Source organism: Harpia harpyja, chromosome 5, assembly GCF_026419915.1.
Source record: "Harpia harpyja isolate bHarHar1 chromosome 5, bHarHar1 primary haplotype, whole genome shotgun sequence".
Lineage (NCBI taxonomy): Eukaryota > Metazoa > Chordata > Aves > Accipitriformes > Accipitridae > Harpia > Harpia harpyja.
This window is the reverse complement of record NC_068944.1, coordinates 57,281,445-57,308,992: the sequence shown is the minus strand read 5'-3', so window position 1 is coordinate 57,308,992 and position 27,548 is coordinate 57,281,445. Positions and strand designations below refer to the sequence as shown.

Below are 27,548 nucleotides of genomic sequence, written 5' to 3'. Positions count from 1 at the left end.
CAAAAAGCATGCACCTTGATCTGCAAAAAGCATGCACTTTGAGCTGCAAAAATAGATCTAGAGAATCAGGACTTGGTTTGTAGCTGATTAGAACAGTTGCTAAGGGCTTTGTTGGTTGCTGCAGGCCTGAAACTATGCCCTTACAAATATGCACTGTTTTACAATCACAGTTGATAATACATAAATTATTGCTCCATTTTGTAGAGCTTCAAAGGCTTCACAGTACACCAAAGGGATGTAAGAAAAATCTCACTGACTACAGATTTCATATATATCTAAGAAAATCTTAATTCATTAAAGTGATTATGATTGCTATAGCTACCTCCATAATTTTACATGCCTAATTAGAAATTCATAACCAAGATATGAAAACTTGAAAACAGTTAACATTAAATAAATATTAAAATATTTATAAAGAAAACACCAGCAGTAAGGGAGAGAATCCTTACAACAATATTCTGGGAAATAAAATTATAAGTTTTCTGAAGTATTAAGTGCAAATATCACTGTATTTAAGAAATAATATCCCATTTAAAAGGGATTCCTCCCACAGATACAGAGAAGAAGATTAAAAAGCTGGATATAGTCTCTGCAATATTACTTCCACCCTTTTTCCAGAATGTTTCCATCAGTGCACTATCTTTATAAAAAACTACAGGATTCTTTTTCTCCCTGATCTGCATTCACACTATTTTAGATAAAATTCTTAATCATTTTTATTGTTAATATTTAATAGCAGTATGAAAAAGTTCTACACATGAGTATTATAGTACATTTACTGAATAATGCCACAAAAATGAGTCATTATTAATTCAGTTTACCCCCCCAAAAAATCCTAAGAAACAAATTTAATAATTATCTCACACCAATAAACAACTTCTCCTTATCATTTCTAATTCCCACAAAAAAATAGCTGTTCATAAAAGGATAGCCTACAGAGCTGACTGACATGCTGCAAAGCATCCACTGAACAACTATAATTTGGCCAGTTAAAAAGATTATTGAAAAGCGTCGCACACAGAATCTAAGTCTTCTAAAAATAAGAAACTGCTTGCTGCCTATTTTGCAAAAGGTATGCAGGACTACTAATTTACATCTTCCAACAAATTATGTATGGTTAAACAGACATATCTTTGAGCATTTAATCCTTTCACTGCCACATCCACATACAAATCATTTTCTCAAACAAATTTGTTTATGAATATTTAATATGCTTTAAGGATTACAGCTAATAATGCTAGCTTCTAATAGTAGCTAATGTATTTGAAAGATACATAACCATCTTAAATATTTTATTCTATCTTTGCTGGCTTGCTTTCTGCAGATTGAGTTCTCATTTAAATCCTTACATAAACATAAAAGCACCAACAGGAGAGACTCACTGCTACCATAAAAATATTAATATCTAAGAGTGCAATTATAAAAGTACCCGACTGAAAAACATGCAAATAGATTACTGTCAGCATAAGCATAGCAATGGTAAGGCAAAAATGTTTCATTTCTACTCACCTAGTGTTGTTCAACGTTTGTCCAAAAAGATCATTTTGTAAAATATTTGGAGGGGATGAGAAAACCCCATGAAAATGAGATAAAACAGAATTGCAGACCTGGCGCAGTGTCTCAAATTGCATTTTCTCTCTTTCCTTCCCTTCTATTTTTCTTCACCACCTGTCTTAAAAGTCATCTATTTTGTACACACCGTCAAATGCAAACATGCCAATCAAGTTCCATATTTTTCCTGATCTCTGTAAAAACTGTGCCTAAATGAGCACGGGCTGATAGTTAATTGTACAGTCATTATTCTTCTAATTCAGTCGTAGAAGATTTAGTACCCGTGCTGCTTTCTCCTGACTGTAGCAAGAATTCTAAACAGCAGTAAGCTTTTTGGGCATTCCCAGCTGAAGTGTGAAGCTGAGCTGCTTTCATGTACTCTACTCATATTTCTCTAAGCCTATTAAAAACACGCAGTGAATAGATGCTGTCGTCAGGAGTTTCAGCACATCTGGCTGCCAGCAATAAAATCTCAGAAGTAAAAAAAAATGAGGACAAGGCATCCTCACGCTGTTACTACTGTCTAAGAGGAGGAGGATTTCTGCATCTTCCCCTCCTCCTTCCCTCCCCTGTAAAAATGACTAACATCAGTGACCGTGTATGTAGGTCTTTTTTTTTTTTTTTTTTTAACATAGAGGCAGCTCTACAGGACAGAAAGAGCACTCTAAAAATATTCTTCATATAATAAAAAACATGTAGCACTGAGACTGTAACAATAGACCTTTCATCTCATACCTGAAAAGCTATACCGTACCTTACATGAGATAACAAGTTTTTCAGTGCAAACATTTAAATGTAATATCAATCCATGACTGAAGCAAACAGTATACATTCTATACGTAACTAGTCTGTTAGGTACTGTACATACAGCATCAAGGCAATGATTTATCATGCAAACTTGATCAATTACTAAAAGGAATGACTGCATTATATATGTACTATGTTTCAAAATAAGAAGTCTTCGGCATCTTTTAAAAGTTTATTGCACAGAATCAGCCATGATGCAACCGAGCAAAATCAATTACTTCTCTGGGTGCTCCATACCTGTTTCCAGGAAAACCCACTGTCTTAGGAGCCTACGTCTCCAGTACACATACAGTATAGGAAGTCAAAGAGCAAGAAGCAGACTCAGTCATTGAACGGAACACAGTGAGATTCTGCAGCATAATATGCATGGTGAATACCATTAAATGTACAGAAAATAAGTACCCCTGACTACAAAACATATTTTTCCTCTTTTCTTTCAATGCTTGTGCCTATGTCTCCAGTACACATACAGTATAGGAAGTCAAAGAGCAAGAAGCAGACTCAGTCATTGAACGGAACACAGTGAGATTCTGCAGCATAATATGCATGGTGAATACCATTAAATGTACAGAAAATAAGTATCCCTGACTACAAAGCATATTTTTCCTCTTTTCTTTCAATGCTTGTGCCAGAGGATGACATTACATAACATTAGAGAATATATTCTATCCTTGTCAAATTGAAAAATAACAATTAAAAAGATTTTCCTTAGAATATCTCATTTTCTATCCACAGCTTTTAACATCTTAGCACTAATTACAAAATCTCCAAATAAACCAACATAAAATGAGGGCCATTATTAAAGCTCTTCCACTGAAAGCGATTTTAATCCCAGAAGATATGGGAATAAGCAACCTTCCAGCTAATTAAAGTGTTGTATTGATGTGCTCAGAAAGGAGTACTCATGCAGGCTTCTTTGGCCAAAAGGGTCAGCTACAACTCAGATTTTCAAACAAAAAAAGAAATAGGAACAAATGCATCTCCAGACCCCTCTAAATGAGATATAGAAGACTCCCTACTAACACCCATGTTAAATATTTAAAAAAAAAAAATCAAGAAAATATCTGCTAATAAAACTGTTCCCAAAAGTCATGTGAAAACCTACAAAGTACTACACAAAATAGTTCTTAATATCTGGGTTTATGCCTGTAGCATACTTTGCATTATGGAAACATTTGTATTTGAGAAATGCATTACAACTTGTGGTAAAAAGTACCAGGCTATATGTATGGCAAAGCTGGTAACTGTTTGATCCCGGAGTAGGACCTAATGGGTGTTTATGGCTATCTCACTATAATAAAAAGAAAACTTAATACTTGGTAAATACCTTGCCTACATTACAGAGAATTCATGTTTGTAAGATCAGAAAAATTGCCTTTACATTCATTCCATCAAAAAGACAAAATTTTCGTATCTGCTGCAAGAAACAGCATCATCTTGTTACAAATGATTCAAGTTATTCAAATAATTATTAGTCTCATATGCACCACTTAACCATCCAGAGAAAATGTTGACCATGGAGCAGGTACAAGACCAATATTTTAACATATATTTCAATTATATCACCATTTTGTTTGTGCCTTATGAATGCTCATCAAAGCCAAAATGTTCCTGTAGTTGCAACCAAGGTCTGAACGTTTGACTTTCACCTTTCTGTGTCTTCACTTTCAGATATTTAAAATGGAAGTTATGACATACATTCTTTTTTTGTAAAATTGTTCTAAAACTACTGACAAAATGGGATACATATTTAAAATTTCTAATTTTTTCGTTTAATTCTGGGGTAAGGAATGAAGAGTACTCTGCAGATATTCATGCAAGTAAGACCTTTAATATGGAAAAGATAAAAGTAAAAGGATACTTTTAAAGGCAAATAACCCATAGTTGCTGCTAGCAGAAAATTCAACTATAATGACAAGGGAGTTGTACAAATACACATTTTTTTGCATGTCTGGAATTTTCATCAAGATTTAAGTTACTGTTGATTAGAAATACAATTTTTTTATTTCAAAAAATAAATGGTACAGAAAAATAAACAGAATTGCCTTCCTTTCCTGACCCTTCTATCGCTCTCCATGAGACCCCTTGGCCAATAAACAATTCCTTCCTGTATTTACTATGTGGCCGATATTATTGTATTGACCCTATAATGTAGACTTATTACTAAGCCCTCTTCTTAGTTACTTCCACCTTTTCCAAAATATAATCATTTGGGCTGAGAAGAATCAAGGAAACAAAGAGGCCTAGCAAGAAGAGGCTGGAGGGGATGGAATGAAGGAGCATGAGCACTGTAGGCTGTGCCCACTGAAGTACCCATCCTTTCAGAGCCAGAATGGAGCTGATAATCAAAAGAAGTCTGTGGAACCACAAATAAAATTTATTTCCTGTGCACTAATATTGTTTGAGAACAAAACAGTACAGCTACTAGTTACCTTATGTTGATCCTGTTAGTGATCTTCAAATGTCTCAGTATTTTTTACATTAAAAAATTTCCTGTGGTGAAGGGCACAGTGATTTGGTGTCATTTTTAAGATTTAGGAAATTATATCCTCAGCATTCCCAGATTAAAAGCCTCACATAAAAATTCTGGAAAAGACAGGAATTAATTCTTTTCTCTATTTGATATTTAACTTCCTTACACCTGAGATCTCCTTTTCTCTTCTTCAGGTCACTCACTCTACACCCACCAATATCCATATTATAAGAAAAAAGAGGTCCTATGTGCACAGGCTTCTTTTTTCAAAACACCCCTAATTGTGTACTTCAACATGCACTAGGTAAGCCAAGCACTACTCAAGCACTTGTGATTCTGTTGTTTCCTAACAACTGAGGGCCTGATTCAAATAATTTTGATAGAGATCTTTATTATAGTATTTTGTGTATTTATACTTGCATATATATGTACACAATCTTGCTAAATATGGTTTAGTAATAATAAATTTCATTTCTTCACCAGTTTTACGAAGGATTTCATAGACATGAATATAAAGTGCTTTAAAGATATTGCACAGAATGGGAAAAACGAGTACCAGATAGTCTAAGCAACTACCTGACATGGCTGACAGCCTATTTCAAAATGAAAAGACAAGCCTGGGAAAGCATCATTGGGTGCATTAAGCCAGGCTACACTGAGATCCATACAGATACCTATTTCTCTGTCGAAGCTGAATCTTAATAAACACCCTCCAGCTACAAGTAGTTTGGAAGAAAAGTTATTCTAGAAAGCTCCCAAGTATGTGTGAATATTTTTCAATTTATATAAACATTTCTATTTCAAATATAAGATTAAACTTCTTTGATTTTGATTCTAGAATTCAGAAAGCTCTTAAGGTAAACCTACTATACAAAGAAAGTTGACAATTTGTACAAATATGTTGTCTCAAACATTACTTATAGGCATGACTTCTTTATTATAGCCACACAGAAAAGACATTTCACAGAAAGTTGTAGCTTAAACAAGGTAAAGTCTTGCAACCTCATTAAAGCTATACATTACAGCTCATAAGGCAAAGATTGTTCTGTGATAAAAGATACTATCAAGTACAACTTTGGATTCAATTCCATTCTAATTTACTGGATATTACATAAATATAGCTTGATGGAATCACAGATGAAAATGGTAAAGATGAGTCACTTGGAGTTTGGGGGTAAGAGTAGGATTTTTTAAATGTACAGAAAGTCAAACCTCTATTTTTTTCATCTAGACACTAAATAAAATTGGGTAATTAATAGCACATAAATACCTGTAATGCAGCTACCATTGCTTTCCAACATGCCTTTACCAAAGCATTTAGCTAAATATTTAGAATTAAAAAATTTTTACTTTTTAAGTATTCTCATTATGAGAAGAAAAACCATCTGAACAAATGCTTTTCAGACAGGTAAGTTAACAACAGTGGCCTTGCACATTGGATGGTGTTACATTATTACAGTTTATAAGACTACTCATTTTGGGTCAGATTAGCGAACTGATGCTTCAAGGTGGGACATGATTTTAAAGGACTAACTTAAATTAAATTCAAGGATGGACATTTCACTTCACTACTGCAAGTGAAATGCAACCAGACTTTCTTCTGGCATAAAGCACACGTTCATTTCTATTTCATCACGTCAGTGTTCAAAGGTTCAGCTTCACAAGGAAAGATTAGCAAGAACTAAGGCAAAATCTACAACTGTAAATTTAATCACATAAGAATAGGAGTCATAGAAGCCAGTATCCCGAATATCTAGGATAGGACATAATAAAGAGAGGGATGCAGATAAAGCCTCAACCCCAAAAGGATAAAAGTACCTAAATCCAGGCTGCAGGGAAGCATCAGTCTCTGCCCAAGAATTGTAATAATGAATCCTCTCCTTGAGCTGGCGCCTGAGCAGTCATTCAAAACGCACCCTTCTTTTTATTACAGGAAGTCTGGCAGTTAGAACAGTGTCTGGGAACATGGAAAACTGAGTCCCAAGTTTCTCTTCTGGCTTCCTCAAATATGCCCACAAAGTCCTCATCAACACCCTCTTGGTTATTCCAAAGGGAATTTGCCTTTGCTGTTGAGACTGTTCTCTCTGCCGTAAAATAATTAAATATTGAAAGAACTATTTAATTCACTGAGTTAAACATTCATTGAGAACAGAAAAGTGATACTGATTTTATTCCCTGGTAGTCAGGTCACAGATCTACGATGGAAGATACTGAAATTCCAGCTAAGAGACCCAACCTTGTTACAGAAAATATCCACTAACAAAGTGCAGTAATGTAAAAGAACGTAAATTCATCCTCATGTTCAACCATCAAATATTGTTTTTTCTTGCTTGCATTTTTATCTCAGTATCATCCACACTTCCCTGATTCCATACTTTCATTTTTGAGGCATTCTATCCATATTCATATAATTCTTTTTAATGTCCTTCTTCATCTTCCTTCCATTTAGCCCTTTAATAGTAATCTATACTCTCCTTTTAGCCTAAGTTACAGATTTTAAACCAAGGATATGAGACTTAGAAACCTGGACAGTCTGTTTATGTATTTTTCTGTCCATATTACCATCTATCACCATGATTAATATGCTTGAGGAGACTGGTTAATTTCACAGGGGCATAAATATTAAAATAGTTAAATTCCAGCAAGCTGTGTGAAAATCAGCATCATCATAGGAGGAGAAAGACCCAAGTCAGTGCACATAGAGGAAGGGTGGGTAGAACTGAGCCATTACCCATTGACTTTGGCAGTAGAAAGACAGTCAGAATATGGTCAGTAAATAGCCACGTCATTGCCAACTTAAGTTTGACAAAATTATTATAAACGATAGGAAAAGGTGCTTAAGTTATTGTGATCCTCCACCACATCGCAGAGGAAATAGGATAGAAAAACATGAGACACCATTATAGGCTGTATTGATTCTGGTGCTCATGGAACCACCTCTCTCTGTTGTATTTAACTCCCTCATTCCTCAGTTTCCATTGGACTTGCTGCTAATGGTATCCCATGCGCAAAGGACTCACCAAAGTTTATCTCCTGTTCCACCAACAGTAACACCAAATAATGAAATAATAATAATTCATCCTTAGAATGAGCTTTACAGAAATAGTTAATCATCACAAACCTTGTAAGTACATTATCTACTAAATACTTTAGGAAATTAAGCTTAAGTGATCTGGTTCAGGTTACACATAAGAATAATGTCAGTGCTCCAGATAAGATGTGTGAACCCCAATCCATTCTCTTACTTGCTGCGTTCAGGGTACTAGAACTTTGCTGTTCCAAAGCCTGTTGAGCTACTGTTCCCTGTAGCAGCAACTGTTTAGTAGCCTAACTCCAGTGAAATCAGGGATAACACTGCATGCCAATAGTCTTTGGATCAAGGCCCAAAAGCGCAGTTCAGCACTATGCCTCTAGCGCGTTTCCAAATTTTGGAACTGCTCTAGTGCCAGTGGAAGCAGTCTGTGCACTCTTCCTCAGTCATGAACTCACCCAGCAAGTACCACAACACTCCGAATGGTTAAGAGGATGCTCTGATTAATCTACTTACATTCAGGATAAAATGCAAAGATAAGCTGTCAGTTTACATTTTGCACCTTCACAGGAATCTGGATATTTCCATCTCTGAAAATTCTCAGAACTAATGTCCTCAACACAGGGGGAAAAAAAGGCAAGCAAATGTCTATTTTTTAATGAAAGACAAAATTAACCTTGACATGTATAGATTCCGAAGAAAGTCAAGGAGTATAGACTACATCAGCCCAAAAGGCCAAGTCTTGGGAGATTCCATATCAGCTTTGGACTTCCTTAGCAGGAAAGTGCCAACTGTCCCTAATTAGGTGTGCTGAAGTTCTGTGGTGAGACCAAACAATTCACTTCCCTGCGTCTCATCATGGTCTAAGTAAATGACAGAAATAATCATGACCCACTGATCAGTATTGCTTTAAAACCTTCTAGGTGGCAAGCAAGTTAAACATGAGATTTCACCTGTATACTTACTAGTTTGGAAAGAATACATTTTACAAATAAAATATTTGGAAGCTGAGTGTTTACCTTATTTTGACCAGTTATGGCTTAATTAAATTCTAAACCTATGAAAGGAAAAAATGAAAATTTGTGAAAATTAAATGCTAGATGACTTGTTTATTATAAATAGTTTCAGTGTTAAAAAAAATCTACATTTTTTGAAACTCAGATAACACAATGATCTGCTCCTTATGCAGACACTAGGAAATGTGCCATATGTTCACTTGGGAAATCCTGCTGTTAGGCCTAGTATGGACACATACAAAAACTGGCACTGACTGTACAAATTGCGCATTCCAGGATGAGTAAGATAGAGGAAAAAAAGCCAAATAAATTGGACAAGGGAAATATGAAAATTATCATTTAAAATTCCTTTGCTATTAATGATGATAGACTATACCATGACAGTACTACTTCTTGAAACGAATCAGTAGTTATGCCTCAGAACCAGGTATACCTCCCAGTATAATTATTTTTAAGCTATCTTTAACACGAATAATTTTGACTTATTGGTTAATTTCCTTAGCTCAATATAAATTATGGCTTCTCAAACCTCTCCGTGGAATTCTCTTTAATACTTTAGTTGAAAGGCAATATGGGAAATTTTGTTTAAATATGACAAGCCATAGAATAGTTGAAAATAATTACATGAAATGTTTAATTTTAATTATTTTTTTTACCTCTGTCCTTCTCACCCTTCTGAATATTACGCAATATATACAGCTTGCATGGTGAATCAAAAAGCTTCTATTGCTAGGGCACACCACAAGTCGCATCGGGTGACTTAAAAACATGAAATAGTATAGTGTTGAGTTTGAGGTTTTTTTCCAGCACAAGTGGAATAAGGCACTTTGGATTTTGCTATTTTGATAATAATATTATATGCCACATGACATGTTCACAAAAAAACCTCTGAATACTGTTTTAAGTACATTGTTGCCTACCTGTGGTCTGCAACAAAGCTCCAGTGCCTAGTTCCTGCCTCACTTGCCAGAGCTGGGCGTTTCTAAGTATTCCTTCCTTAGGGAATTCTATGCTTAAAAATGAAGATGTTATTGATTTTAGGCAAATTCAGAGGTTGAATTTAGATTGCCTGAATCATTGTCTGAAGTTATTAACACAGACATCCAGATTCATTCCACTTAAATATAGATGACTAAGGTGCGTAGTTCAGAAGCCTACCCATCTTTTTTTCCTGTATAATCAATAGCGAGAGAGAGGAGCATGTAAAAAAAACCCCATGTGACAGAAAATTGCATGAGTGCCCAAAAATAGGTTTAATGAAGTGTTCTTATGCTTGTCTAAGTACCTTATTTAGGAGGTATGAATATAACTCTGTGGTTGCATTTCTATTGCTGGATCTGAGAACACTTTCCAACTCCTGCCTTGGCTGTGTTCTGACACCATGTCAGAAAAAAATCCAGGTGTGCTCTCCCTTTTTCCTACTCGTGCATTGTCCCACCATATAATCCAGGCACTTTATGGATCTGCATGTTTTCTAGCAAAATTCCTATTGATGGTAGATCTCCCATATTAAAAAAGAAGCCCTAAAATCTAGTGATACATGGGTTTTAACACACTGCCCTGACCTAAGACATAATTTATCTAAAAAACTGCTGGGGCAGAAATTGCATTTGGCAAACAAAAACCAACCTATTTGTCTAATAAATGTAGAAATTACTTCTTCAACCTGCAAGACCGCGATTCTAGTTTGTACTAAAATAATTCATAGATATTGCTAATTTTGTTTCATGTCTGCAGGACTGGTGGGCTTCCTACAGGAGAAATACATCCGGTTTTCTCCACAAAATAATGTCTGTAAACTCTGGGTCATAGAATGATCCTATAATCAGTTCTCCACTTTCTTCAGAGTGTCTGACAGTTTACTGAAATGGCTATACATCCTAAGTTTTTAGTATTAATATATACATTTGTGCAGGTTCATACATGTGGTATAAAATACATAAATAATATTTTTTAAAGTATTAAAGGAATACTATTAAGATGGAAGAATTGGGCAATCAGAGTTAGAAAAGAACTGAAAATTCATTTCCCTGACTAAAGGAATAGCGGCATTACCTGACAGGAACAGAAAGCTGTTATACTCTGGTTGAATAAGCAGAGGAGTACGTGTAATACACATTGATACAGCAGGCTCAATATGCAGTAGATGCTGCACCTTGCAGAATGTGTGGTTTAGAGTAGTATATTTCAACCAATTTTACCTTCAGCTGACTCACAATCAATTGATATTTCTTTGCACCTCATTACAGTACATGAATCCTGCTTTATGCCTCATTTGCAGTTCTGGATGGTTCACCAATGAGATGTGTCTCACTAGTCAAGAAGTGCTGGCCTAGGACAGAGATTTGATTGATTTTTGAAACAATGCATTGAAAACTTCATCTGCTACAAAAGAAATTTCTGTTCTTCACTCTCATCAAAAGTTATCTTTTGTCACCTTTCAAAGAAAACAAAAGGTGATTTGAAATATTACTAACACAGTATGATGCATGATTAATACTGTAAAATACTAAAAACAGAAGTTGAAAATACACGCACTAACAGTTTTCAGATATCTGTCTTTCCTCTCTGCCTCAGGATGATGTATTCAAGGTGAACAGTGCTCAGTGCTCACAGGCAGTTTGTACTTATATCCCTTATTCTCCTAATTATACCAATTTAAGAGAGGACATGATTAGCATAAAGCAGACAGCAAAAACTAAATCCTACAATAGTCCACTGATGATTACCAACAACGTAAATGCACCCAGCACAGTAATGATTTCAATATACACACTCAGGTAAAGAGATAATGTTCTCTTTGTAAAATACACAGTTGTCATCCTCTGTGGATGAGATCCTTTACACAAACACTTCTTTGGGTGAGCAGGCTGGTCATAAAGCTCCTTATTATGTAAAGAAAGTAACAGTTACACTGATCTCGAAGTCCATGGTGGTTATACATTGCAGAAATTGGCTCTCATTCCCTGTGAACCTGAGAGTTTAATTAATTTTAGAAATTCCTTTTAGTCACCTGGAAAATAACCTAAGAGATTTATTGCAGTATCTCTACTTTCAGACGGCTAATTTGGACCTTAAAAGGCCTCCAAACTTGTGTTGGGTGTCAATGTGTCCAGGGGTTCTGTGATGGAAACAAAGGCTAATATATAGGCTAGAAGAGAGATCATTCTCCAAATGACAGCAAGATCAAGATTAGCCTTTTCATTTTGTGAAACAGGAGCTAGGAGAACACATCTATGCACTGCATTGTTTATTAATTTCTGCTGTTCAATACACTGGATAAAAGCTGGAGCCTTCCATATCTTGGGAACAAGTTCAGAGAGACTAATTTATCTTCCTTTCATGTCATTATAAGATTTATGGTCTCCTGGGTTGCACCTATCTTCAGCTGATTGGAATACCAGAAGAATATTTTCCTGATGATCACACACCTCTGGAAATCATTTCCTTTGACAGTATCATGGAGCCTCGGTTTTATAAGCATTACAGCAGTGTAAATATTTTACTTTGGAAAGATTTCCATTTAATACTGGAATTTTATGTTAATGGAGTAAAGGCACTTCTGGTCATTACATTAAAAGCTTTGGGGAGGGGGTTAGGGTTAATTTCATAATTGATTGTTATTGTAACTGTAAGGCTTCATGATACTGGGTGATATACCACAGTATAAATTTCCAAATATCATTTTCAGAGAGAAAAAAATGTTTCCAAAAGAAGTACCCATATGCCACATAAAGCATGAAATTTAAAATGCTTGTCTTGAGGGAAATCTCCTGGTTTAGTTAGCTTCACCAGGCTTAACTCTGAAAATAACTGACAGCTTTTCTGAATATCTACAAATGGGACACAAGCATTCTTATAAACACTCTTAATTACTTGAAGGGGGAGTGAAGAAGTAAAGTAGGTAAGAATGAATGGTCCTGATCTATGCCAGTGCATCAGTCATTACTGCAGTATAGTCTATCATCATCTAAAACAAGTTTGTTGAAGAGGAGAAGTTGAGACACTACTACTACTGGCCTTAACATCCAAAGTTCCAGAGATTGTTTTGAGTCAGTCTCATCTACAAAATACTCCTCCCTTTTCCATTGTTTAAGTGACATATCTTCCTCTTTTCCTTCACATTCTGATTCTCAGGGTCTTTATAATTTACATTGTCGTTTAGGGAAGAATCTCCACGTCAAAAAAAAAATGTATGCTGAGTAGCAATTAAATATCTAATTTCTTCCTTCAAATATTAATACATATTTTCTAAATTAAAATAAATTCTCCAGTCATTGTATTTACTTGAGCTATGAGACATGGGAAGCACCCAAAATATATATTGTTTTTTAAGAAATGCAAACCCAAGTTAAATTGGGTTTCTTTCAAGAATTCTTTTTTGTTCTAATCCCTGTTAATGAATGGTACAGGAAGATGAATCATTACATGTCCATTTCAGGAATAAAATGCAATTATCTCAGCATCATGAAGAGGTGAAATTGCTGAACTAACTAACTGTTGAGTCATCGAATTTTTTATATTCAAGAGGTGAGATTGTTGAACTAATTGTGATTCCTCTTCTAGGTTAAACATTTTTCAGAATTCTAACTGGAGCATAAAGAAACAACTGAGGTAGGTCCATTTTTGTCAGCCCAGCACCTCATGCCAGAGTCAACAAGATTTAATTAAAATTAATCTACCTCTGGGAAAAAAAATTGGTTTTGTGCACTGATTTGGAACTTTAGAATGCAATGTCCTTCTGAAGCTTCCCAGTTGATTTGGAATTACAAAGAAAATCAGATGCTTTCTGCTTTAATCTCATCTGCCTTGATGGGTATTTTTTTAATTTTTTTTTTAAGTGACCATCTAGGAAGTCTATCATTTAAAGTCCAGGACTTTCACAAAGTCATTACAGAATAAAACCTCTTGCAGCTAAAATGCATTGCTTTCTATCAAGATATTACCATAAGAACTGTTGTCCTTGCTGGTTTCTTTTTGCCAGAGAAAATGAGTTTTCTGCAGCAAAGTTCATGGTTCGTCCTATTACAAGCTGCATAATAAAAACTTAATTTGGCAGATAAACTACATCTAGGGACCCATTCAAGCATGTAATATCAGCTGACAAAACACTGGACCAGAAATTGGGAAAACTGTGTTTGGAGCAACTTAACCTTCTCTTATTCTATGAAGATGATACGCTTACCAAGTCCCTAATGGCATTTCCAGGAAGCCCAGTGCTGCAGAAATGGGCACTTTCTGATGTCATTTTCTGAAACACCAGGGCATGATTACAGGGCACAGTGCTGCACAATGCAGAGATGTCAGAGCAAGTTGCATATACACAACCCACTGCATATCATACATAGATATTACCTTGGATTTTAAAACTCCACTTTAAGTTAAGAGTCGCTGACTTCAGGTCACCTACATTTTCTACTTAACTTGAAAAGACATTGTACTGCACTATTTTGCTAGAACAGGTAACTATTCCCTTAAAATGTCTGTGGCTGTCTTCCTTTTGGCTAGTAAAGAATGTAGTGAGGCCTGTTTTTACTGAAGGGCACAAAATTAAGATTTCTCAAAGCTTGGGAGAGAAGTGTCCAATTACTTTACCATAAATCTGAAAAGGACACTTATGAATGGTTGCAGAATTGTTGGAAATTGAGGAAGAGAGGTGAGCTAGAGCTAGGGGAAAGAAAAAGAACTGAGTTAGAGAAGAAAAGAATGTCTGTCTTTAAGTGAGGGAATACCATGACTATGTCTTTGAAAACACTTCCAATGTCTAGCCAGAGTTTGGTACGAACTCACGCCAGTAAGAAAGAGATGATGATACACAAAAGAAAACAAGCTAATAGAATAAATAATTAACTAGATAAAGACATTCCAGAGTAGATAAAGGGACAAAAAAGGATTTGGATTGAAGAAGGGGCAGAAAAAGAAACAGAATAATCATGCTAAACACAAGGTAGAAAACAAAACAGTATTGCTTAATAATGTAATTTTTAATTATGAAAATAAGGTCACCCTGGTCCTATTGCATTCATTTTTAATTTTTTTTTCCTCAGATCTGACTTAATAAAGTAGATTGACATTTACTAAAATTATTACACTTGCCATGTAAAAGATATATGACAACTAAATTGCACCGCAGAAGTGATTGCTTTATCATTTGTAACTTCTACAGGCACAAAAAAAGAGCCAAAGAAAAAATTTGTACCAGTAACAATTATTCATTCTCATTTTTATTTTATATAGCTTTGGTAAAAAGTATGAAAATAAAAGGCCATTCATTGAATTGCCTCCTGCTGATTCCAGAACCACTTTGCTGCCAGAAACTACAAACTTGAGTTAGCAGAGTCCTTTATTAAATGTTAGCCATTTCCCTCAGCTGCACTCCACAGATGTAACTTATTCACCTTTACACATCAATTTTGTAAATGTGAAATTCAAACAAAATCTGTTATTTATACTCCTGAAGAGAAATTAACCTCCAAAGAACAGAGCACAACACAACTAAGGATTATGAACACACAGTGAGCTCTAACATTCATGTTTGTGCAAGGTCAACAAAACAGCACTTTAAGAAGACATGCTCAACCCAGAAAGGTACTGGCCTCAATAATTTAAAAAATTAAATTTAAAATGGTACTACCCTCAATTTTTTTTCTGGTATTGCTTTCTTTCAGGGTCAATTTAGCTAAAAGCAAAACTACATTTAATTCCATAAATGTTAGCTGTGGTTAGTACTTAATAAAAAATGTTCAATATTCTGATACAGCTGAGCTCTGTGTTTAGAGATTTAGATTATTAATGGTCTTTTAGCACAGTTAAAGACATAGCTGTGATATACAGAAACATAAGACTGCAATGGAAAGCCAAACTCCACTTCAAAGATACCAAATATCAGCACCGAATATCAAGACTTCCCTGAGCTCATTCTGCATAAGAGTGAGAAAAGTCAAATAGTAAGTGCTAGTTTTCAGTAAGCAGAATGCAACAAATATGCATAATTAAGAAAAAAATCAAGTAATCAGTAACAGTAAGTGAAATACAAACACCATGTTGCAATGGAATTATTTTTGACAAGGTACTCCACAGTAAATTATGAAAATGAAATTCCCTAAAACCAACATGAGATTTGCTCACTGCAGAGAATGATTGCAGCTAAGGTCAGATTGTCACTTAAAGCTGAAGTTCAATCTCTTTGTTATGTGTTTAATTAAAACACTCTTTAATGTTTGAAAAGAAACAGCAGTTTTAGACTGTTTATTAAGGTAGGTTAGTTCTGCTACAGTTAGGGAAGTTTCCTCTTCTCTTTTTCTCTTCTCCAAACAGATTAGCTTTCTCTAAGAAAAGGATCCCAAATTGTATCTACCATTGGTCAGAGGCCCAATGCTACTCAGTACAGATTCTACAGCTAGATAAAAGCTGGCTTTAAAAAAAAAAGGTATTTCTTTTAATAAAACATCATCAGAAAAAATTTAAGAACAGCCAGCTGATTGGTTGTTCTGCTACTGTGGGGAAAATAAAAAGGGAGGAAGGAAGGGAGGGAGGGAAGGAAGCAATGCACATCTCAGAAAAAAACACACTGAAGTCACAGTGTGGCTGCACGTCCTGCATGTTGTGTTGGCATTGTCACTATTCCCATGAGCAGGAGACCCACAAAACCGACATTAGGAGACAAACACAACTGTACAAGCAGTTTTGTTTGCCAGAAGACAGACAGTTCTGCAAAGGTAATGGAGAGAAAAAGCTCCCCCTCTTTTCCAGAAGTTAGAATAGAATGGAGATGCTACAACCCCTTGCAACCTATTAACAACAGCATACCCGCTATAGGTAGTCCGTGCTGTTAATAGACAATGTCAGTACCATTTAGGAACTTCTTACAGAGACTCTGCATTACAGATGGTACCAAACTCCTTACTCATCCTCAAAAGTAAGTGTAGCTTAATCCTTGTCATAAGTGTCTAATTATTTCATTAAAACTTCTGCACTGAAGGTTTTCTGACTTTCTTGGACCCAAGGTACTTCTTTTCAATAATTAAATACTGCATTTTTTCTGGCTCCCTTCCCATAAATTTCTATTGCTTCCTCTGGCCATAGTTGTTATTAATTTCCTTTTTATGCCATTCCAGATTGAGACAGCAGATAAGCGTAGCTTTAGTTTCTACCGGAAAACTGGAATAGCCATGAAATGTTGATCCACACCCCTAAGCCTATACATAGAGGAATGAAATAATTAAAAGAGGACATCTGTGAAGAAGAAACTAGCTCATTTGTTCTAAGTTATTACCTCAAGAATCATACAAAGCATACACTGAAGTGGAAGATAGACAGCACAAGAAACAAAAGCAAAACTACTGAGACTACAGTTTTCGGATCGACATTGGTTTCACATTACAGCTCCAAGGACTGACTATCAAAGTGGTGAAAAATGCTGTAACAGGAGCAGGAAGATAAAGATAAAACCTTATTTGGATGCAGCTCAAATCCTGTAAAACTTAAATCTTTGGTTAATATGTTAAAAATACTGTAGGGTACCTCTAATGCCCAAATTTTGCATCCTGTTCTAGCACCAGGGAAAGTCAGTAACAGCTCTTTGCAGTCACGCATGGAAAAGAATATTGATTCAATTTTAAACTCAACCTGCAAAATACTTGTACAAAGTATTAGATTTATTCATGAAGTGAAAGAATATCATTATGCTTTCTCAACAATTTTGTGTTTTTTCTACTGTGGTGGTCACCAATGTTAAAAAAAATAAATTCATGTGAGTTAATACTTACATAAAGAATTCTAAAAAGTTTAGAGACACTGTTGTCCTTAGTGGATGCTTCTGCACACGAACAAATCTGCACATAACATTGTCAGTCTGACTCTTGGATATCAACTCCCTGATTTTAAACATTGTCTCTATACAATCCTTTTAATATTTCTCACTGTCTTTAAATATGTCAGCAGGTGGAAAAACATAGGTAAAAAAGTTAAAATGCCTCTATTTTATTTGAGCATATTTTCAAATATGCTTCGTTTCCACAGGTCCAGGTAAAGATTGTACACTTTTTTAAGACACCTGGGCTAAAGATTTATCTACTCAGAAATAGAAGCAATCAAAATCAGAGGCTGCACCACAGTGCTGTGTCATAAGTGTTGCAGAAGAAAAATAGTGATAATCGTGGGAAACGGCCAGCTTTCAGCCTTTCAGAAAGAAATGTAATTGACTGATTCTTTAATGTTACATTGTCATACTTTAAATTGCAAAAAACTACCATCAGTGGTGTTCTCAGTATCAGTTGTTCATAATCCAGCAATTAAAGAAGAGCCATTTGAAAAAGATATAACATGAAACAGATGGACACACATTTCATTTATTTAATTCATGCTGCTCTTTGATGTTTCTCAGCTAGCTTATGCCTGCATTTTCCCCTCTCCTCCTCTTCCCTCTTATTTTGGTCTCTTTTTTCTCTCTGTTCACACCCTGACATCCCCAATGGCAGTCCCAAAAGACAGAGCCTACGCTGCCAACTCATACTGGCACTCCTTCCAAGAACGGAAGCAAAGGGACACAGGGGACCACTTTCATTCTACTGCCATTGGTAACGCAACAGAATAAAACCTTTATATGTGGGAAACGTGTATACATTCCATAAAGAATATATGCACAAAACCTGCATCTTCAGACCCAAGTAGCCTCAACAGTCTTGTCTGCAGTTCTTACTCAGAATAAAATGCATCCTCCAAACCCACTACAGTGTGTGGAAACCACCATGAAAATCCTCCTTTTTTTCTGAGATAAAAAGGATAGAAAATGAACCCCCACAATACATATGTATCTCTGAAAGGAGAAGGGAAGGAAGGGAGAAGGAGGATATATTTTATCCATGTGTGCTGGCCTGGAAAATAAATACTGCTGTTGTACAATTCTGCAGCTGCTCACTCTCTCAATTTGTTGTTTTCATTCTGGTTTTTATGATTTGATCTCATATCCTTACACTTAATCTGAAAGGGGTTCAGGCAGCTTTCTTCATTAGTCTTGCTTTAAATCAGGATCTTACAGATCACGATCTTTACAGATACCAAGAACTAATTCTCTTTTTCTGACATTGCTCACCCTCTGACAGATGCAGCAATAATAGATTGACTCATGAAACATGAAAACAAACTTTCTCATGATATTTTCACTTTTTTTTTGCATTGAATCTCACAAAAAGTATCCTTGAGGAGAGCTCTTCTTACACTAATAGAATGCATGACAAATATATATTGTAAAATCAAAGTTAACATTTTCAAATTTTGGAAGCATTTTGGATTCGTACAGGATGGATTGGGGGGGCGGGGGGGGGGGGGGGCGGACATGGGGACGACCACACTTAATCATTCACATCTACCTGAACTACATAACATCATTTCAGATAGGCATTAGATTAGAAATAGTAATGTCATCATAACCATGCACTGGGAAGATGCATGGGTTGTCTCCTACTTCAAAAGAGTTATTGCTTAAAAAGGATAGTGAAATGCCACATATATAGAAAAGAGGTTTATAAAGCAACACCTCTGGAATGTCACAGAAGATTTACAATTTAAAACACTAAATTCATATGTGGAAAATGACTGAAATGGCTTTACAGTGGATCCTACCAAGAGCAAGAAAAACAATTATTTTACAATTCAAGCAAGGCAACATCACCTAAAGATCTAACAATTCAGGCAAACAGAATGATACATAAAAAAGCCCTTTGTATCAGCATTAAGGTTCCCTGTTCTCCAGCTTTTATTATTAGGAAGTTATACACATTTTAATAGGACATTATAAACATTTGCTTTGGCTTAGGTTTTGGAATGAAGAAAACAACCATTTCACAAGCTGATTGCCTGATACAAAATGACTCAAAAAAGATTATGTCTATTCAAATAATTTTGCTGCTAGAAAGAAAACACAATGTATTGAATGATGACTAGCGTAGGTCTTGGGAACAATAGAGTACATGAATGGTTTTGATCAAAATAAAATAAAAGACCCTTTTGTATAATCCAAAATTAACGTGAAATTGGATAGTACAAATCAAAGAACTGCAGTGCAAACAGCCATAAATCTACCATCTGTGCACAGCAGACCTCAGAATGGACCTTCTGAGTCTATGGATTACATAGAGTAATATTTTGCATTTCTTTGGTTCACATCATTTGGCAGTTTTCAGGGAGTCTAGCATTATACTACAACAGCATGCATACTCTGCTCACAAGGTTAAGTCTGTGAAAACCACTACATATGGTTACTTTTCAACTGCCCTTAGCATAAAATCTCCATGCGATACAAATTATGCTAGTATCACCTCAAACAATGTCAAATATAAGACAGTCAATTACTGAAAGTAATCTAACACTGGACCCTACAGCATGCTTGCTGCCTCTGCCTTCTCCATGGGTTTACTACACAGAAAGCACTAAAAGCACTGTAAGGCACATTATAAATATTGGATATGAACTAGAAAAAAATTTAATAATGGAAAACTGTTCTGCTGGTGGTAACTACTTGCTCCTGAATAGTTCTTGTCTTTTCTTTTCTTCCACAATAGACCCAGTATAAGAAAAACATCCTTGGAGATGTGCAATCCAAAATCATCCCAGACTTCTTTAAGACAACAAATATCAAAACAGTCAAAGAAGATTTACAATCAAGTACCTATCTGTCTGTCTGAACAGTTTGGGATCTATTGATTGCATACATCAAGGGAACAGAATACTAGTCTAATCGCTGAAACAATTAATATTATTTTAAGGAAGAATAATACTGGTAAAGAAAACAGGAAAAAATATGGTGAGTACCACTCAAGAATGGAAAAACAAAAAAGCACAACCAAGTAAGATATAGTAAGGAATGAAACAGAAATGGCATTGATGTTCTTGAGATTCAAGGAGTGAGTGTTGCCCTTTACTCTGTGACCAGTTTGTCTCCAGATGACCAAGATAAGATATATACTTGATATAAAGAACTACTAAGTAATGATTGCTGCAACATCAAAGGAAGCTGCCAATGTTAAAAAAACTTTGATAAAAAACGACATTTTACCTTTGTATTTGAATCATAAGAACCCAAGTATATAGAGTCTTAGCAATTACTTTTTTCACAAGTGTTTTATTGTTTTTAACTTTTTAAATTATTTTTTGTGTCAAAACTAATGTGTTTGGGATGAAAAATAAAACAGACAATATAGTTCTCACTTTCTACTTACTTCTATTATTGACATTGTGCAAGATAAATAACAACCACTTCCAAATATTTGAGACCGTTTTGGCTATTTCCCTATTATTTTGGACATTTTGAACAGCCATGTTTTTCTCCTAGAATTAGCTTATCTAGACAAATGGTCTACCATAATAGAATATCTCAATTTCTGCACAGAATTAATTTAAGAATAGAAAAAAAACCTGTCATGATGATGTCCCATGTAACATGTTTCTCTACTGGCTGGTTCTTTCAGTTAATGTTAAAAAAAAAAAACAGCATAATATGAAGCGTTCAGAAAAGAAGACAGAAGACGAGAAGCCTTTAGGAAAAGTTATCTACAATCACTTGACCACAACTGCAAGTTTCAAATAGATAAAATTAGTTTTTTTAACTTGATCAATAATAATAAAGAGAACATAGATGGATTTACAAATCTTAATATTAAAATTATATCAAATTATGATACATATTCTATACATTACTTCAGTATAAAGATAATAATATATTATCTTCTGTTCTTAACGGTGGTTGAATGTAATAAAATCGTAAGCCTTCTCAGTATTATTGCTGAGAACAGCAATGGCACCACAGCATATACAGGTACAAACTTAAGGCCTATCCCCAGCCTTGAATTCTGGGATAGTCTCTCTCAGAGATGCTGATATTCTCCTCTAAAAGCCCGTTTGACCAATCAGACATTGATTGGGCATCAAGGAGGAGTCTTTTTCATTATCTCCAGCAAAGGAAAGACAGTTAAGGTGAGGAACATTAGGAAAGAAAATTATTCAGAAGACCCTCTACCTTCAATAGCATGTAATACATATCATAAATATACTCTAAGCATACTTGTATATGTTAATTAGGGAACACTAGTATTAGTATCCAAATAAAACAGGAAGAGTATAATGGCTGAAAAAACAATCTGGATTTAAACAATATGTTGAGTAGAAGTGATCACAATTAGCAGAATGGTTCTGATTTCAGGCACAAAGTCTACATTCTTCCTGTTGGTAAATATTACTTTATATTGTCCATGTTTATCATATTATTCTGTTTAGGATAAGTGCATATTACATATCCAAATGATATATTTATTTGTATATTCCTCCCTCCATCTCTCTTACTGCATGCATATAATATAAAAACACTTTCAGAGTTAAATTATTGCTGAGAACAAGAAGGGGGTTTTTCATCATCACTTTATGTATGATACCATTTTCCTGGCAAAATTAAGGAAAAAGAAGAACCACAAGAGAATCAGTCTCTCTCTCCTGCTCTTTAGCATCACGTTAAGCTGCCAGCTGTATTTCTCAGAGACCATGCATATAACTGAGGAGCACTCAGAGCCACTAAGTACTGAACCCATCAGCTGAAATCAGAGCAAAGGGCAACAGGCAGAGTAAGTTAAACAAAAAGGGTTAGATTAATTACATTCAGTTTGTTCCCAAATAAGACCAAAAATAGGAAATAAAATATGGTAGAATACAAGAGGTGAGGGAAAAGGAAAACAATTTTAATTATATTAGCTGTAAAAGATATTATAGCTGTCTAACTTGTTTCAAGCTTGCGGAATAAATATTGTAACGAGGTCATAGCTGGGCAGCAGAGGAAGACTGCCAGATTATACTGCTCTGGCTGCCAAATTCCAAGGCAGGTGGAGGTCTCTGGAGAGAGAGGGTATCATTTCCATGGAAACACGTGAGCAAGCTCACTCTCTTCTTTCTCTTCCCTCCATATTTAAAGTTCTATTCTGGTCTTGCTTAGAAAGAAATTAGATTTATTCAATGAAACAGTTTTTACTTTTGTGTTCCAGTAAAATGTAGCCACAGAGGTTGAGAGCCTTCTGGTGCCTTTTGGTACAATCACATTCAAGATAAAGGGAGGGAATTTCCAGCTCCAGCTTCTGGCTAAACTGGGTCTTACTACATTAGCGCTGAAACAGCCACAGTTTCAACCAATGCCAAGTAACACTGAGATAAACCATTGAAGAAAAAAATTTTCGTACTAATGACAATAACTAACAGCAAGAAACTGAGAAACCATGAAAAGACTCAGGTCATCACACAAAGATTTCACCGTCTTCAATACTATGTATTGCAAGTACTACCAGATGATTTAATTCAGTAGTCTGGACAGCCACCATCTTCCATTAACTTCGTTTTTTGAGCCCTGTTTTGGATTACTAAAATTCTGCTATAAAGTTAGTAGCCACAAAAGAAAAATGGTAACATTCTGTACAGCACAATGACTATAATTCGAGAAAGTTGCAAGCACATGGACAAGCTCTGTCACACTGCAACTGTCATTTTCCATGTTGTTTTTTTAATGGAAAGGAATGAAGAACACACATTGTCTGTGACCATCTGAATACAATGAGAGACTCCTCAGCTGCTGCTTCTTAGAATTGTTTCAAGAAGCCCAGTATATATTTTATAGGCTATAGAATAAAAATGAGATAAAACTTAAAAAGACAAAATAAAAATTGTAGCATAAATTCAGCAGATCTTATCAGTATAAACATCAAAAACTTTCTTACCTGTCTGACGTTGTGTCACTTGTTACTTGATGCTTTACTCCTGAACCATTCTTAATTGAGTCTTGCCTTGTGAGCCCTTGAGATCTGTTTTTGTCCAAAACTTGTGTGGATATGTCACCTGATGGTCCCTGGTACTGCAAATGCTCCTGCAGCTTTGCTTTTTTCTCTTGAGGTGCTTCCTCATTCCGCAAACCTCTAATACCTTCTTGGTCAGGCTGCTGGGGTGCATTTGATACACTGTTATAGAACCAGGCTCCAGATTTTGTGAGGATTTCTTGTTGTTTTCGGCACAAGTTACATACCCACATTACCTGTTGAGACACATTTAAATGGAAAATCCGTTAGCTTGTGAACACTGTACACAAAGTTTTCATCAAGCATATATCAAATAATTGTCATTTTGAAAGGCAGAAAGAATACTTTTTAATTATTTCTATTAAAATTACAATAGTTTAGCCACAGCACAATAAAATATGTCTGTACAACCTTGGAGGAAATCATTTCAGAAAAAAATACAAACACAAAAATACTTTTATTCTACTTTTGCTGCATCATTTGTAATACAAGGGAAAACCACAGACAGTAGCAATATAAATGAAAAGAATCTACATATTGACATTCCAATGGCAGTAAATGTAATATTTGAAAATGAAGACTATAGGTTGAGGATGATAGGATGATAGAAAAAAAGGAATAAAAAATGCATTAAACATTTAATCTCTTACTAAGTCAGAGTGAGGAACTTTGGAATAGATCCTCTGCTGTTGCAAACAAGTAATTTTATAATTGTCCAAAATGCCCTGCTGATTTACTTCAGTGGTGATCTGTATCTTACATTTACATGAAGAAGCTGACTTTGAAAAGTGACTTGCTTTTCAAAGCTATTGTAAATCAAAGCCATTTTATAAATAAAGTAACACAATATATAAGGTGGTGAGTGTCTCCATGGCCAAGATTTAGCTTTCTCTGTATGCTTACTAAATTATTAAAATTATTACAGCTTCCCAGTTGTAAGATCCTCTGCATAGTAATGAGATTTTTTTAATATTCTAAAATGTACTTGCTTGCAAAGCTTTTGTATCCGATCACCTTAGTCACATGGCAGTGCAGGAAATTGCCAATGCCAATTATCTGTAAATTAATTTCACATTCAGTTCTTCTGTTACATGAGAATAAATCAGGATGTAATGAATCAACTACAAAAGACCGGTTATTAATACAATGGCACATTCAAACTGGTTATTGTGTTATCTTAAAATTTTGATTGTACATAGCATTAATTTACCACAAGTTTAGTCCTTCACTCCTTAATCTCCATTTTTCTTTAGCTTTAACTCAGCTCTTCTGTTATATATTTTTGTCTTAGCTCACAGACAAAATTGTATCTTTTCTACTACATGTTCCTTGAATGTCTACACTCAGCCTTCAACCTAGTTATCAAGCCTGCGGTTTTAATCCTACACCAAGCTGCCTCTTTTTCAAGGGTTTACAGTACAGGACATTCAAAGGCTTACATTAATGCTCTTCCATTATTCTTTTAAATGCAGTTAGTTCCATGGTTGAATCACATGGAAAATGTAGCTTCTACCTCCACAATACATCTGCCTCAGTCCAGCAGAAAACGTTTCAGAAGCTGCAATCTGTATCTTACTTTTATTCTCCAGACAGCTATCCAATAGAAAATTTAGACCATGCTGTCCAGTCAAGTCTCGCCAAAAATGTTTTGATGAAAGCGTCGTATAGAAGGTTACTTGGATACAAGGTTTGTACTCAAATTAAACTCACTGACTGCCTCATTCACAAACTGCCATGCTGGGGCAGGAAAAGGAGGCACCACTTGTCCATTTAATGGTGGCAATATGCCCCATCATGGTAAACTTCCTTCTTAACTTTTTATAATGCTGATATTCCATCTATGAGAACTCATGTCTGATGATTTCAACCAGACAGAACAAAGTATCAAAGCAGGGTAAAAAAGAGACTCCCTGAGCAGCAGCTTGCTGTCTGAAGCAAGTTAGAGGTCCTGAGAACAAAGGTCAATACTGTGTATGTTTCAGGCCTGGCCATCATTCAAATACAAATTTAAGAACAGGTCTGTTTTACCTTTGCTAATTAAGTTAGAAAGTACATGAAAGCTCCAAACTGAAATTTCAGCACAAAAGACAGAAGTATTTTTGCTCTCTTTAATCAGTAACAATTAAAAGCCTTTAATATTTCTGCTTGGTTTGTACACAGCTGAAAGAAGTTCTAAACTTTCCATATATATGTCAGGGCAATGAAAGGACCAGATCTGAAACAATTATTTAAGTATTCAAATATATAACAATTTGAATGACTACAAGGTAAAATCCCCCAAAGTTTTTCTGTGTTATTTTTCCTTCTATTAGTAGATGTTAAAATGTCACAAAAAATAGATATAACAGTCTAAACACTTGAGCAACTATGTCCTTGGCTTACAGCCACATTTTGTCCCAGGATAATGCACTCCAGGATGACCAGTATTATTCTCTTGTACCCAAGAGAATGAGAGGTCCTTCTGAATGAGTATGATTTAATATCTCCTCCTCTAAAAGTAGAATCAGGAGGAGTACTCCTGACCTAACCTCTTCCCCGTGATACACAAAATTTAGTGATCTGTTTCAACATAAATCTCAGCTCCTGCCAAACTAGGTAGATGATGATGTATAGCAGAACAGAGCAATGCAATTGTCAGTGCCATGAGACCCATGTGAAACAAGCAAACATTTTATGGTAGAAGTTTCATCAAACCCAGTCCCTGATTAAAGATGCTATGCCTATCTTTGTTGTCGTTATCTACTGTATCATCATCTGGTATTTTATTTCCACCTCTATAGCTTGGAAGCTGTTTTTCAGTGACTGTCAGTGACACTTCAAGGAAGACACCATATTATGTCCCAGGCCCTGCTGAAGTCAAACTGGTTTCAACAGTTTACATTGTGCAGTGTTTCTTACAGACTACCGAAGTAATTGGGTCAGGCCTGCAGGAAACAGTATGAGCACTTAAACTGAAAGCACTTCATGAAAAAAAGAAAATTTTTACAGAAAAGAAAACTTTAGTTAAAGTATTTCATGTTGAAAAAAATTCAAATATACAGCATTAAAAATGCATATATTTATGTATTTTGCAGATTTTTTCTGCCCTTCTAAGAGTGTTTCATATTTATAGCTAACACTTCCAATAAAGCCTTATTTGCAATGTACTTGCAACATGTAGACTTCCATAGTGTTGACCCAAGTAGTTATAATTTTAGCTTCAAATAATCACATACAATGAGCAGATTGGCAACTGTCACACATACATAGAAATTTATGTGCTTTCAGTGGGCACCAAGCAGTTAGCAGTTCAAGCCCTCAATCAGTACAGGGCTAAACTAGCTTCTCCACCTTATCGTAGCATGTAGAAGTACACTTGCAATTTAAAAAATACTGGTAATTTACAGTGCAGACCTCTCAATTAAATGACAGACACACATGTAAGATAGTGTCGTAAGAGCACAGACGGGAAGGTGGCATATTCCTGGACAGGATTTCTGCTTTTGCCCCCAGGTGCCTGCAACATAGTGCTGAGCAGCTCACATACACGCAGAGCAGCTCTGTCCCTGCCAAGTCCCCACCAGGACAGAGCATTTCATGTGACTGTGACAGCAGCACAGCAGAGAAGGGAAGGGGAGACTACGCGAGTCAATTGGATGCTCAATACATGCATTTTGACATATCTGCAAAGATGACCCACAGAAGTTTCCCTTCTAAAACAGTAATTAAAAAAGGGCTAATCCCTTACATCAGAAATCTGCGCTCTAATGTAGGCACGCTACCTACTACACCCATTTTCAAATCTCCTAACCACCACTCTTCAGAGTTCAACAGTCGTGAACACATTTTGTACATGAACATCAGCA

General features: G+C 35.5%; 1 protein-coding gene across 48 annotated transcripts in view; it reads right to left on the bottom strand.

Moving 5' to 3' along the window:
- Nucleotides 1-27,548, bottom strand: part of RIMS2 (regulating synaptic membrane exocytosis 2) — a 493,527-nt gene that overhangs the window by 334,072 nt on the left and 131,907 nt on the right. For 40 of the 48 annotated variants that reach the window (XM_052787016.1, XM_052787021.1, XM_052787004.1 and 37 more), the window contains one exon: nt 23,629-23,939. In XM_052787016.1, the coding sequence (XP_052642976.1) occupies nt 23,629-23,939 (311 nt within the window). Of the gene's footprint in view, nt 1-1,509; nt 2,111-23,628; nt 23,940-27,548 lie in introns of those variants that run through there. The other 8 variants (XM_052787047.1, XM_052787053.1, XM_052787048.1 and 5 more) reach the window with 4 other exon arrangements.